This window comes from Phodopus roborovskii, unplaced genomic scaffold (genome assembly GCF_943737965.1).
Source record: "Phodopus roborovskii unplaced genomic scaffold, PHOROB, whole genome shotgun sequence".
Lineage (NCBI taxonomy): Eukaryota > Metazoa > Chordata > Mammalia > Rodentia > Cricetidae > Phodopus > Phodopus roborovskii.
The window spans coordinates 19,583,970-19,599,130 of NW_026126461.1; the positions used below are offsets into that span (position 1 = coordinate 19,583,970).

The following is a 15,161-nucleotide window of genomic DNA, read 5'->3' on the forward strand; positions in this document are numbered from 1 at the left end:
GATCTCTGTGGGTTTAAAGCCCGCCTGCTCTACATAGTGAATTCCAGGACAGCAAAAGCTATATAGTGAGGCACTGTCTTAAAAAAAAAAAAAAAAAAAAAAAAAAAAAAGTAATAATTTGTTCTCTGACAGCTACAAATGGAATCTAAGAGTCAGTAAATGTGTGCTGCCAAGGGACTTGCCAGCTTCTGTGGCTAACAACATTCCTGGGTTTCCACCTCCATTCCAGTCTCCACCTCCATCTTTCCATTGCATTCTCTGTGTCCTCTTCTTTTAAAACTGTATTTGTATCCCACACTGGCTTTGAACTGATGATCCTCCAGCCTCTGCCTACCAAGTGTGTGGATTAAAGGTGTGTGCCACAATGCCTGGCCCAGAGAACAAGTTCTTATTGTTTTAGTGCATAAGCTGTGTGACTTTTTAGTACGACAGCCTCAAGAAACTAATACTGAAAACTTGGTAGATTACAGAGCTGCCTGTAACTCAGGTAAGTCCATAAAGCCCAATGGCCAATCTGAGTGACCTCATGCACCTTTAGCTCTGCTTACCCAATCTACCAATTTCTTCATCAAGACCACTCAATTTCTGGTCTAGAATGGATGAATGCGACTCCAAATTGCTCATGTATGCTTTGTACTTTTCAACATCTGCTTGTAAGGAAGCTTTCAGTTTCTTCAATGATATCAGACGATTCTTCAAGAAGAAAACATATTAAATTAGTTATCTTCACCAAGAAGGATTCCATATTTTAAGGAAAGCAGTTTTTATACTTATCTTAGAGGAGTCAAAAGAACTAAAAAAACAAAACAAAACACACACACACACACACACAAAACCCTCTGGTATTACCATTATAAATTAATAATTTAATGAAAGGGTTTGAACAGTTTAGGATGGAAAAAACCAAGGCTAATGTAGAAACACAAATATTTAACATCTGATTATTTAGCAGAATAATCTGGGTGGTCTATTAATAAAATACAAGCTAATGTTAAGGTTCTGCTATCAGAGTTGGAGAGATGGCTCAGGCTTAGAGAACCAGCTGCTCTTTCACAGGACCTAGATTCAACTCCCAGTACCCACATGGTAGCTAACAACCATCTCTCTGTGTTCAGGGAATTCAACATTCTTTTCTGTTCTCCATGGGCACTGTGAGCATGTGGTGCACAGATAATCATGCAGGCAAAATACACATACATATTAAAATAAATACCCATATTAGCATCTTGCTTTTATAAAAACATGTAGGCTACAGTATACTCTAAAAGTCAGTTTGAACCATCTTGAGAACAGTGCTCCTTGCAAGTAAATACTCTGAGGAACTGTTCCAAGGGTGGTGTTGGTCTTATGTAAACATGCAGGAACCTTTCATCATGCTCTGAGCATCATTAGTTTACAATAATAGATCACAAGGGAAACAAAGCACCGCAGACACCACACACGGTTCCATCCAAGTCCATACTATCTATCCGTTAAGAAGCTTATTGTTAACCCATTTAGAAACACCTTCCATAAGAGCGTCTTCTCAAATAGGCTCAAGGTCTGAAGAACTGTTCAGTGAGTCCAGAAGCATGTTTACTAACCGGTTCTTTTTCTCTTTCTTGCTCCAGTCTTGCAATCTGTTCATTCAGTGTTTTATTTTCTGCTGCTAATGATTCCAGCTTGGATGCATCTACCTTATACAAGTCCTCTGGAGAAAAGCCCAAACACTCCATCAGAATCAACTCACAGTACTCTTCAGGTTTTCAGCATCTTATCCCCTCACTTCCCAAAACCACCAATGCAGCAGATACTACCATCTATAATAGCAAGCCTTTATTTTAACTCCATGGAATATCCTATTGCCCTTAACCTGCTTAAGTTATCTTCCATATCACTTGTTATTCACCCTATGGTTCTTCATTTAATTATCATTCCTCTTCATCTAACAGAATAAAAGCTCAAAGGCCAAAATTTTCTATTCTTCATTACTGCATTCTTGGTGCCTGGCACACAGTAGGTATGTAAAAAATATTCGAATGAATTAATTTATATGTTTAATTATATATAGGAATAGTAACTCTCTAAATGCTTTCTATATTGGTTCACAAAGAATTTTCCTTTGTGTGTATTATGTATGTTTATGTGGTCATAAATACGCATGTGCGCATTTAGAAGCCAAAGGTTGACACTGTGTGTCTTACTCAGTTGTTTCCATCTCTTATTTTTAGATAAGATCTCTCACCAAACATAGAGCTGTCTGATTTGGTCAGATTGGCTGGCAAACAAGCTCTAGGATTCTCAAGTTTCTACCTTTCTCCATGTTACACTTTTTATGGGTATGGGAATCAGACTCATGCTTGTTGAGGACATACTTGTAGACTGACCCATTTCTCTTTAATGTATTTGTCTACTGCCTGGACAGCTGGAGGACAGGGCTGGAGCACTGTCAGAGGACAGCTGGAGGACAGGGCTGGAAGGCAGGCCTGGAGCACTGTCAGAGGACAGCTGGAGGACAGGGCTGGAGCACTTCAGAGGACAGCTGGAGGACAACTGGCTGCCCTCTATTCTTCAGGACACATCCCAAGAGTGCGCCTGCTTTTGCCTCTCACCTTTTGTGCCTTGGGTGTCAAGGTGATATTCCCCATCACATCACTATGTATATCACTAGATAACAATGAGTGAAAAATAATTTATTTGGAAATAAAATGGCCTGACAACTCCTTCAAGATTTAACAGAGAGACTTCATGTATTTTCCCTAAGTAGTGCGGTAACTTCTTAAATATTAGAACATGGAAAATTATCTTCTGTGTTCCTGTCAGAGAGCTTTTTATATTTTATTTTATTTTGCAAGACAGGGTTTCTCTGTGTAGCTGTGGCTGTCTCAAACTCAATCTGAAGACCAGGCTGGTCCTGAAAGCAGAGGTCCCCTGCTTCTACCTCCTGAACGCTGGGAGCACTGTACTACCACGCCTGGCTCAAACGCTGGGAGCGCTGTGTCACCACTGCCTGGCTCATTTGGAAATTTTTTACATTGCTTTCTAGTTTGCAAAATTTCAAAGAGGTCAAACATTTCTTGAATTCACACAGCCAGAATTATGACTCAGATCTGACCATAACAGTAATTTTGGCTTAACTATTACTTCTTCCCATTAAAGATACAACAAAGAACAGTTCATACGTACCCACCTGTTACAAAGTAGCTCATGAAAAAGCAGGCATGGCAAGACAAGCAGCTGCCCCCCCTCCCCAGTTAGGTGTCAGGGAGGACACTTACTCAGCTTTGACTGCAGCTCTGCATTCATGTCTTCAAAGCTGTCAGCCCCGGTCATGAAACTCTCGTAGCACTTTATGGTGTAGTCCAAAAACAGCTGATTGTGTTACGCAGATTGCAAAAACAAAGACAGGATTCTCTATTTAGTTTGCTACTTTTTTTCAGACTGGAAATTCAAATTTGAGTAAAAATGAAGTCAAGAATAGTAGGCAGTTATATAAATTCCTTAGAATAAGAGTAAAAACCTGCCATTAACTGTGCTATAAAGATGTATGCAATGTACTACTTCTAAGTATGAACAGGGATGAAAATACCAAATTAGGATAGATATTTTGAAGTGAACACAGGAAGCTTACTAATAAATATAATTCAACATGAAATGCACAAGCTTAATCATCTTTAAGAACCCTGGGGCTCTCTCTTTCCACCATCTCTCTAAGGAGGCAGACAGATCTTTGTCTCTTTCATTTCTTCTCCCCTCCTCTTTTCTTACTCCTTTACCTTCCCCCAATAAACTTTCCAAAAAGAAAGAAAAAACATTTTTTTTGAGGCTGAAGTGGCCCAGCAGCTCAGAGCACTTGTCCCTCTTGAAGACGACCTGGGTTTCCTTCTCAGCACCTACGGTAGAGACTTACAACTCTTAAAACTATTCACAGCTCTATCCCAAGGGATCTGATGCCCTCTCTGACTTCCTGGGAACTAGGCACACACATGATACACACATATATGCAGGCAAAGTGTGCATAAACATAAGAAAAATAAACAAAACGTAGTAGTGATGATGATGGAGCTCAGGAGACAGCGTGGTGGTTAGGAGCAATGTTGCTAATGCAGAGGACCTGGTTTTGATTCCCAGCACCCACACAGTGGCTCACAACTCTAGTTCAGAGGATCTGACACCCTCTTCTGGCTTCCATGGGCATTACACATACGTGGTACACAGACATACATGCAGGCAAACCACCCATACACATAAAATAATATTTTTATACAAACAAAAGCTTTTAGAGTTACTACTATGCATCTATAAGACTGGCAGAACAAAACAAGAATGCACCTCATGAAAAGCTGAAATGGACTATGATTATCTAAGTCCAATTAAACAGACAAGGACTAATTATGAAAGCCAGAACATAGCTAATAACAGCTATAACTACACTGAAACCAGGTGATTAGTCATGTGGTAAGTTGAGACCTAAGAGGAGACTATTAGAGCTATGACTATTCATCCAAGAGAAAGTAACCCTGTTTTCCAACATGAAGCATCTGACCAATGTAATTCAGGCTATCTTGGAAACACTACCTAGCCCAGGATGGCCTCCAACTGTTGACTCTCTTTCCTCAGCCTGAGTACTGGAATCAGTATATCACAACATCTGACTCTGAGAATAGCTAGTCAGAATGTTCCACAGCCTACATATTTCCCAAGACAAACTCCCTTTGCACCAATCCTGTTGATAGGGAAGGGATACCCTAGATAGATAGTAAATATTCCTGTAACCAGAAAGGTAGGCCACTGGTGGCAAATTAATATATTTTCAAGTCACTTCATTCTACTCTCCTGTGAATTGGTTAAGTGACCCAGTTTCCTTAGGTGAGGTAAGTTTGGATCCTAAGAAACTGGAGTTTTCCTGTGATGAACTGTGCTATCAGTGAAGTCAGCTGTGCACAACGCGCCTCGGCGGCCTCTGCCTGCATGCTGGGCTGTTACTTCGAAGAGTACAGGGCTCTGGATGCTTCAAGAATTCTAGAAAGAAAAGGCCAAAAGACTCTCCAGAATCCTCTGCAGCTTGGATCATTGCTCCATGCAGCATGTTCATTCTTGTTTAAAACAAAGGGGGGTGGGTGGGTAGAATAGCTCAGCAGGTGAAAGCGCTTCCTGTACAAGTCTGACCACTTGAGTTCGCGTCAACTCCTGAAAGCTGTCCTCCAATCCCATGTGCGCGCGCACACACACACACACACACACACACACACACAGAGGAAAAGGTCATTGATTAGTCTAATCAGTCACTATTTCTCAGGCAGTAATAAAGATGAGACTAGAGTGAGAGCCACACTCCTTTTGTGAGAAAGGCTTTAACAAATGAAGTTAAAACCAGAGCACAAAGCAATGTTTACTTTGAGAGGCCTATGTAATAACTGGCCCTTAACATATATCAGGCAACATGAAAAATATAAAGTTTATTCTTGAGCTGATGCTTGTATTTTAGAATGCATTGGGATTTGCCATGCATTTTAGCTTCTATTAAAGCGTATGGACCAACTCATGCCATCTGTTAATAATCACTTTTCTCTTTGGCAGTTACCATCTTCCTTTTTTTAGCCTTCTGTGTGCTGAGGTTATGGGAGTGCACCACTATACTCAGCTGTTTATTACATTTAGCACAGCTACTTTTGGAAGTGGTAACTGAGCTAAGTGACATTATGTCCAACTACAGAGGCCAAAACAAAATAAACAAGAACCTACACAGAGTTTTTAAGAGCCGGTATGTGCCAATCTTGCAGTTTCAGCTACTTGTGAAGCCAAAGCAGAAGGATTGGGAGTTCAAGGCTTGCCTCGAGTACAGAGTGAGTTTAAGACCAGCCTGAACAATTTAAGAGGGCTTTTTGGCATGCAAGGTGCCTCGGTTTCAAACCCCAGCAATTTCCTAACTCCCTTCCCTCCCTACATAGTTATGTTTTGTATTGAGAAAGAGTTACTTTAAAGTGAAGATACAGGAGGAAAATCTTATCTATAACACGTATATTAATTCTAATATATTTCCTTTTTTTTTTTTTTTTAAAGATTTATCTATTTATTTTATGTACGTGAGTACTCTATTTGCATGTACAACTTTATGCCAGCAGAGAACAGCAGATCCCACTACAGGTGGTTGTGAGCCACCATGTGGTTGCTGGAAATTGAACTCAGGACCTCTGGAAGAGCAGCTAGTGCGCTTAATCGCTGAGCCATCTCTCCAGCCCACATTTCCTTCTTTCTTTCATTTCTTTGTCTTTTTTTTTTTTTTTTTTTTTTTTTTTTTACTATATAGACTAGGCTGGCTTCGAACTCACAGAGATCTGCCTGACTCTGCTGAAATTAAGGGTGTGTACCTGATTACCTTTGCACTTTTTAGATAACATTTTAAAATTTCTGTGGCTAGTAATTTTAGGAAGTTATGGTGTCATTTCAATAGTAGGCACATTAATAAGTTTTTTTTTTTTTAAAGATCAATTTTACTTTACTAAAAACATTTTTCTTTAGATTGATTGTATGTCATCTATTTTGCTTGGGAATGGTTGTCTATCCCAGTATTTGGAAGACAGAATCAGGGAAATCATCCAGTCAGGAGTCAGCCTAGTCTATATAGAAAGTTCTAGGACAGTCAGGAATATATAGTAAGAATTTGGGCAACTTTGTCAGGGCCACCTTTGATGTTATCTCCATGACCTACAGTTACCTGGGTCCTGGACCTCTGGAAGGAGACTGTTCACCAAGTTTCCTCACCAGAATTCACTGACTTTCCTATGAAAATCCACACCTGAGTCTGTTCAGAGGACCCAGACTCCAGCTATGGCCACCACGTAAGGGTTTTTATACAAGAAAAATTAATGAACTAAGTCTGATTAAAAAAAAAAAAAAAAAACAAAAAAAAAAAAAAAAAAAAATTAACCTCAGAAATTTCTTAAAGCAAAAGACAAGTTCCATAAAAGAATACTTTTTAGTGAAGAGTATCAAAGCAACCTCTTTATGTAGTTTATGGTAATGAATATACCTTATTATGTATAATTCCATCTTCACTTTCTTCTCCCCAAGACTGCATATCATCAAATAAAGGTGAACTTTCTTTCATGGCAGCATGAATCTAATTAGTACACAAACAACAGATTAGAATGGCTGAGTTGATGGCTTGTAAAATTCATTTTCTGAATAATTTTTAGAAGCTAAAAGAGATATTGATTCTTAAATATGATCCTTCATGTTTTTTTAATAACTAAATACTGAGATTTAGAAAGAATGGGTTCTGTATTTCTCTTCCAGAGAAAAATAAAACAAAAACTAAATGTGTACACGGGAAAACTCTGTCTTGAAAAAAACCAACAAAGAACCCAAAGAAACAAAACAAAAAAGGTAAATGTGTAATGATTCAGGTATTATGCTGGCCTGCCCCTGTTACCTGGCAGAATGCACTCAGGCAGTACCCTGGTCAGCCCAGGGTCCCATGACTAATACTAGTCTGCATGCACAGGTGCAAAGGACCCCTTTAAAAGAAAACCCCGCCCACTTCTCTCTCTATTCCCAATCTCTTTCCTGCTATTCCCCTGGGGCAGACAGGCCTTTTCCTGTCTCCCTCTTCTGTTTTCTCTTTGTCTCTTTACTTCAGTTCTTACCTCCTCCTCAATAAACTTTCAATTTGAATCTTGTCTACAGGTCTGTTTCCCATCCGCCTGCTGCCCATCATCCTCAGTCCAGCACTGGATGGGGCTAGGGACCTGCCACCTGCTGTCCCAACCCATGCTGCACTATGACTACCAAATGTTTAAAGGTAACATTTAAACCGTCAATTAAATACCTTGATGCTGTCTATGAGCCACACCAAGGCTGCCACGATATGAGGCCAGGTATGAGGGGCTCCCACAGTATACATGGAGCTCTTGGACAGTGCAAATGGATACCTATGAGAAATCATAACACAAGGAACCATCAAATTAGGAAGCATGAAGGATATACTAAAAGTTATGTTTTAAAGCTCCACGTACACCTGCATAGTCTAGCTTGTTAAGATATTGAGATCTGCCCTGGTTATCTTATTCAATGTTTTTTGTGTATTTATTCACATTCCACAGATTACTTAGCAAGGTGTTTAATAGCTGAGTACGGTAGGCTTCTACTAAAAAACCTTTTTACTTTCCTACATTCACTGTACTTCTCCGTCACTAATCTACTACAAACAGCTCTTGTTCCTCAGTTTCCTCAAGGGTTGGGATCACAGGTATGGGGCCCATACTTGCTTTGTGCTTAGTCTTCATTTACAATGCTTTTTAACTTGATCTCTGTATTGGTTAGTTTAGAGAACCAAACACAAACTAGAATTATTTGGAAATACAGAACTTCAGTGAAGGAATTGCCTTTGTTAGGTTGGCCCATGGGTTTATCTATGGAGCACTTTCTTCATTCACGACTGATGGGAGAAGGTCCAGTTAACGGATTGTAGGAGAAAGCAAACTGAGCAGGTCACGGAGAACAAGCCAATAAACAGCTTGCCTTCATAGTCCCTGCCTCTGTTCCCGCTTGAGTTCCTCAATGATTAAAGTGATAAACTCTTCCCCCAGTTGGTTTTATATTCTGTGTTTTTTTTTTCAAATTTTATTATTATTTTATTTTACATGCCAATCCCAGTTCCCTCTCCCTCCCTCTTTCTTACCCTCTCTCCCCCCTCACATGCACCCTGACCACCCTCCTGTCCCATCCCCCTTCCCCCATTCCACATGTAGGGCTATGCCATCCAGGTGGGTCGTCTAAATCTGTCAAGGCATTTGAAGTAGGGACTAGGACTTCTCCCCTGTCTCTGTGTTTTACCCAAGTATCAGGAAACCAAATTAAGACAATCTCATTCTTTTCATCAGACCTTACTGTTATGGTTTTGCCACTACAAACTGTGGTAACCAGGCTGTACTTTATGTTTTTTTTTTTTTTAAAGTTTGTTAGCTTTGGCTAGCCTGGTATTCATCATGTAGACCAGGGTAGCCTTGAATTCAGAGATCTACTTGCTCTGGCCTCTGAAATTCTGGGATTAAAGGAATGCCACCATATCAGCCATACTTTATATTTGTCATCATGGACTGCTACAGTATGGATATTTATTCTGTAGAATTCATGTTCAGAACTTGGTTCCTAAAAAGAGAAGAGACTTCTGGCAGGTGAGAGCCCTCACAAATGAGTCTATTTATTATTAATGGCATTGAAGGCATGGCCTTGTTATAATAATCTTTTTCTGTCATACATGCTCTTCTTTGCCATGTGATACAAGTCATAACCTACCAAGAACACCCTTCCTTATTAGAGGCTGAGGAGATGTCAAAGCCATGTTTTTGGTTTTCCAACCTTCATAACCAAGAGTATGTATACGTGTTTAAATATATACGGTGTTTTAAGCTCACAGATTATCTGTACCAAGTAGTCTACAATATATATATCACATATACATATACTTATGTATTTTTAATTTTATGCATATAGATGTTTTGTCTGCATATATGTATAACATGTATGTTCCTGGTGGCTGTGGAGGCCAGAAGAGGAATTGTTACATATGATCGTGAGCCACCAGGTAGGTAATAAGTCCTTTGGAAGAGCAGCCAGAGTAACCACTGAGCCATCTCTTTAGCTCAATAACTCCCATGTTTTATAAATTACCAAGCACTGCTATTTTGTTACAGGAACAAAAAAGTTGAATAGCCCACAATCTGTCAATTTTCTTTTCTCTACAGTTTACCCTACACATACTGCTCAGAGTGCTCACCCTAAAACTGAACTCACTAATTCAAAGTAGCTACAAACTTATTTCATGTGTTTTTTTCTGTGTTCTGATAAGATCTCTAGACTAACGGAAAAAGTAGTACATACCCAAGGCCTTTAAAAATTCTTGGGATCTCTTCTTCAAATTTTGTATCAGGAAGTTCATATGACGGGCACAGGAAGCCGTAGAGAAAGGCAAAGATCTTCAGGAAATCTTTAGTTGATGGTGACTGCAGAGACTTCATGGACACACTACACACATTACCATTTTCTGTAAGAAACTACAATCATTTTATGAAGCACTGAAAGTTCGGGATTAGAAAATATATTGGAAACAAAACACTCAATTCAGAGAACTTAAGTCATGGGTTACCTCATAGAGCTGCCGAATACATTGCTGAATGAACGCTTTATCATTGAGTGGTCTTGGATCTTTGATTTTTTCAGAACTGGAAAATATACCAAGTTGACTATTCCTGGATCCATGTCCACTAGTCCTAGAAGAATATGTATAGAAGGCAATCATAAGTATTTCCTTCTGTGCCTGGTCTACAGAGTGAGTTCCAGGACAGCCAGGGCTACATAGGGAAAACCTATCTTGAAAAACAAAACAAATAAGCCAAAAAAAAAAAAAAAAAAAAAAACATTTTATTTTTGAAACCATATAATGAGATTATTGTTATTTATTTTTTTATTTTATTTACATTGGTGTTTTGCCTGCACGTGTTTCTGTGTAAGGGTGTCTGCTTCCCAGGAACTGGGACTAAAGACAGTTGTGAACTGCCATGTGGGTGCTGGGAATTGAACTCAGGTCCTGGAGAAGAGCAGTCAGTGCTCTTAACTGCTGAGCCATCTCTCCACACCCCCCCACCCTCCCCTCTTTTTTTTTTTTTTTTTCTAGATAGGGTTTTTCTGTGTAATAGCCTTGGCTGTCAAACTCAGAGAGATACACCTGCCTCTGACTCCTGAGTGTTGGGATTAAAGGTGTGGTGTGCACCACACCCAGCATGATTATTGTTACTTTAAATCGAGTTTATATTTGATATTTTCTTAGTTTAACTTCTAATATAATTAATACTGACAGATTTAGGCCATATAACAAAAACTCTTTGGAGTCACCATTAATCTTCAGAGGGTAAAAGACTGAAATGTGGAACTAGAGGATGGCTCCTCTTTTCCCTCTGACTCTACAGTTTCTGAGAACAGAACATGGCACACTTGACTACCGCCTTATAACGATGGAACAGTGGTCTGAACCTGTTCTTTTCTAGCATCAGGTAAAGCAGATACCGTCAAAAACAGGAAAAGTGGATCATAGCTTTTGTCTTGAAAGCACCTTTCCAATATAATTTTTTTTTTTTTTTTGTCTCTAAGAGAATCAGTGGATGGCTGTAAGAACCTATGCATTAATATAATTAAAAACTTGATTACCTTTTGCCAAATATTGAGACTTTTCTTTCAGATGTAGGTTTGTTTGTGCTCAGCTTTCCAAAAGTGGTTCTCTCTTTGCTTTAAAGAAAAATAGAAAACAATTTTTAAAAAGTAAATGTATGAATACTAGTTCAAGTAATTTTGGAATTATGTTAGAGCAAATACCTCTTTTCAACTACCCATAATGATTTCTCAAAAGAACAGAAGTTTTTGGTAGCTGCTTCACTGGAATGAGCTAAAAGAAGGTGTAATTTTAAAATGTTAAAAAATTTAATCTGTATCTTTTTAACATTAAAATTTCTTTATGTATGGATAAGAATTTTAAGGAAAATATAAAAAATAATTATAGGTTGACAGTGCTATGTTTGAATTTTTTTCTTTTAAAGCTTACTTTTTAAATTTTGAGATAGGGTCTTAGTCTGTACTCTAGGATGTTTTAGGACTCACTATGTAGTTTAGGTTGGCCTCAAATTCCAAATTTTTCTTTCAGCCCTTGTACTAGGTAAAGCCATTTTTCATATTTTTTTCAATTATGAAAAAAAATGGCAGGTGAAGTGTTTCTTCTAATACAAATCAATGTACAAAATCTTTTGGTGTAAGCAATGTGTAATGGTAAAAGAAAATGTGCTTCAGGAAGGAAGGAAGGAAGGAAAATATGTAAATTGTCCAAATTTCTAAAAGAAGTAGAGGCTCATACAACATTAATTCCAAGTAATTAAAGAATGGCTTATGAGCTAGTTTAAATATAGACATTATAGGATATAGGTACATAATGGGTACATAAACTGTAAGAACATTGCTTAGAGTGAAAAACTAATGTTTATGATAACAATTTCTTTAGTTGGTTCCTTTGTGAACTATGTCTTGTTGGCCTTGAACTCACATCGAGCCATCATCTTCCCAGAGCCTTTTGAATGCCAGAATTACAGGTGTGTGTGACCACACTCAGCTGTGACAGCAAGTTCATTTGGACACTCTTCTCCCTCCAAACTCGAGGAAGTAATTTTATAGCTTATCATCAAAACAAATAATATTGCTTTCATTTTATTATTACCTTTAGTAGCTGGGAACATCTTAGCAAATTAAGCCATACAACAGTGCCTGCTTAAACAGTTGATTATAAAGTAAAAGAGAAAACCAAGGGTCGTTGAAAGGCCAGCAACAATCCTTTTATAGCATGCCTACTAAAGTACTTGACTTTGGGAATTTGGGGAGCAGTGAGACCGACCAAACCACCCAGCACTTTTAGATTTCATCGACACCCAGTCCAGTACTATGGGGAAGAGACAAGACTCACTAAGGTATTACTCACACTTCTGTATTAACTAGTTCTGACATTTTCTTTGCCCTACACAGGAAAGTATGAGGTTGAGAATGCCAGGTGCAGGAACTTACGTTTGAGGGGTGTGAAGGCCTGGTTTATTGAGGTCCAGGGATCTTAGCTCCTGTATAGAGAGGCGGCCAGCTCCACCGACGGAAACTGAGCTGCGCTTCATGCTTGCAAACCTAATTCATGATTGCAGTATTAGAGAAACGTTCCCGATGCAAGGGGCTCGTCAAGCAACAATTGCCATTTTTATCCTGGAGTAGAAGAGCAACTAAGTTGGTTTCTTATGATAGTCTCTTCCCGGTGTGCTATATTTGTTTTTCAAATGTATACCTAAGTCCTCACTACAAAGATCACCTATGCGGCTTCAAGTATTCAGAACACTCAAATAAGGCAATACAAAAACGAACAATATATGATCCCTGAATCACAAGGCAGTCGGTGATTACAAAATCCTCTGTCACCCACTACTCTTACTTACATCTGTTTCAGTGGTAACTCAGACCACCTGACGAGAAATCCCGGGCTTCCGTCTTCCTAAAGTGTGTTATTTGACACGTGTGAGGGCAGACCACAAGACAAACAACAAAACTCACTCTAAGCGTATTATCAGGAAGGAGTAGGGGGTGTGCGCGGGACTGTCTGGAAGAAATGTAGGCAGAGAGGAGGTGGAGCCCTCGTGTCTGCTCGTAAGGGTCACTTACGCAGCCAACCCCGGAAATGCCAACACCTGGGGATGACAGCATATTGCCCGGGTGCCACATGCGTGGCCATGCGACCCCCCCCCGGGGCGTGACAACATCTACCTGCCTTGCTTTAGTGTTTAACACATCGTTTCTCAGTTAATACCCCTCCCTGTCTTTCTGGCTCTAGTCTCCCTTTCAACCAAGACGAGACCATCCGGCCCACAACACGATGCACAAGAACGCGTTAGTGTTTCACAAGCACGTCTATGTGGGATCCCGCCTCCGCCGCCGCGGCGTTAGGCACGTCTCACCTTGCCGCTTGCTTTGTTCGAGCTGCGGGATGCGAAGCCCGGAGGACCGTTATTAGCACGGGTGGGCCGTGCACTGCTGAGCACACGCCCCTTCTCGTCTGCCTGCTCAACCTTCCACTCAGATGTCACTCAAGACTTCAACTCTCCAGACTTTTCCCCTACGGCGCTGCATTTCTAGCCCGGGGCGCCGCGCTCCAGTCTGTCAGTCCCCACCCCGACCCGGGCGACGCAGCATCCCCCGTCCTCCCTCCACAAACGCGGCTCGCACAAGCCTGCAGACCCCGGCAGCCTCCACCGCACGGCTCTCACGCGTCTTAGAGCCTGCAGAGACAACCCCACGTTAGCAGTTCGTTACCTTCCTCTCGGCTTCCCGACCAGACCCGGCGCCCAGCTCCTGGTAAACAACACAGCCACCCAAGACCCCGGCTTTCGCTTCCGCCAACCAATGGCCGTTTGAATTTTAAAAAAAACCCCGCCGGCGTGACGTCACGATCACGCATTTCCTGCGCGCCGGTCGCGGTCGCCGGAAGTGTGCGTGCCGCTCGCTTCGTGGTGCAGCCGGGGGCTCCTGGCGCGGACCCCGGGGTCCCTGTCGTTTAGTAGCCGGCGTCCTTGTCCCGAGACGGTGCCGGCCCCACGCTAGAATCCGGCACCTAGGACGGCAGCGACGTCGGGGCTGGGGCGGCCCGAGCGTTCCTGGAGTCGCGTTCCGTACAGCAACATGGCTGCGCCCACAGCCCGGGGAAGCGAGGCTTCTCTTGGGCTCTGGAAGGATGTCCGCCAGGACCAGGTTTAGGCGGGTCCGTTTCCGTGGGGGCGAGTCTGGGGGAGGCAGCGTGAACTTTTCTGAAGGTAGGGCGGACTACTGAGTGTGCTGGTGCTCCTAGAGTCGCGTTCCGTACAGCAACATGGCTGCGCCCACGGCAGCGAGGTTTCTCCTGGGCTCTGGAAGGATGTCCGCCAGGACCAGGTTTAGGCGGGTCCGTTTCCGTGGGGGCGAGTCTGGGGGGCAGCGTGAACTTTTCTGATGGTAGGGCGGGCTACTGAGTGTGCTGGTGCTCTGCTAGCCGGGGCCCAGGAGGAGTCTGAAGGATAAGTAGCTGCAAGGCGCTGCAAGCGCTGTGGATCCTCCCCTCCCGCAGTGCAACCTCAAGCAGGCATTGCTGCTTAGCAGACAGCGGTGGGAGGTCCTAGGGCGCGGAAGTTTATCCCGGAGCTGCTGTGCTGTTAGTTTGCGGAACTAACAGCCTTTTTCAGTTCCAGTTTTTTTTTTTTTTTTAAATTTTTTTCCCCTACCCATCACCGCGTCTCCTCGACTCACGTCACGGGAGAATCAAAATCACAGGTGTCACGGGGACCCCCGTCATTAATAACAGTCAGGAGATGTGTTAGCCATTGTTATGTTTCAGACTCCGTGAGCAGCAAGCAGTTCATGGAAACTCATGAAAACAGAACATAAAAATGCTGACTTTGGGCGGCCGTTGTGGCGAACGCCTTCAATTTCATCACTCGGGAGGCAGAGGCAGGGGGATTTCTGATTTCCAGGCCAGCCTGGTTGGCATAGTGAGTCCCCGGATAGGATAGCCAGAGCAACATAGTAAGACACTATCTGAAAAACAAAACAAACAAACAAACACCAACAAAACCCTC

At 41.6% G+C, this 15,161-nt stretch overlaps 1 protein-coding gene across 2 annotated transcripts in view; it reads right to left on the bottom strand.

The window, feature by feature from the left end:
* Ndc80 (NDC80 kinetochore complex component) overlaps positions 1-13,913 on the bottom strand; it is a 28,690-nt gene extending 14,777 nt beyond the window's left edge. Inside the window, exons 1-10 of one of the 2 annotated variants that reach the window (XM_051190925.1) lie at positions 13,867-13,913; positions 12,583-12,693; positions 11,188-11,265; positions 10,130-10,253; positions 9,865-10,037; positions 7,811-7,913; positions 7,013-7,102; positions 3,258-3,351; positions 1,584-1,690; positions 549-693 (exon numbers count right to left, since the gene is read on the bottom strand). In XM_051190925.1, coding sequence (XP_051046882.1) covers positions 549-693; positions 1,584-1,690; positions 3,258-3,351; positions 7,013-7,102; positions 7,811-7,913; positions 9,865-10,037; positions 10,130-10,253; positions 11,188-11,265; positions 12,583-12,683 — 1,015 coding nt within the window. In that variant the 5' untranslated portion in view covers positions 12,684-12,693; positions 13,867-13,913. Of the gene's footprint in view, positions 1-548; positions 694-1,583; positions 1,691-3,257; positions 3,352-7,012; positions 7,103-7,810; positions 7,914-9,864; positions 10,038-10,129; positions 10,254-11,187; positions 11,266-12,582; positions 12,694-13,866 lie in introns of those variants that run through there. The other variant, XM_051190926.1, reaches the window with a different exon arrangement.
* Between the last annotated feature and the right edge of the window lie 1,248 nt (positions 13,914-15,161).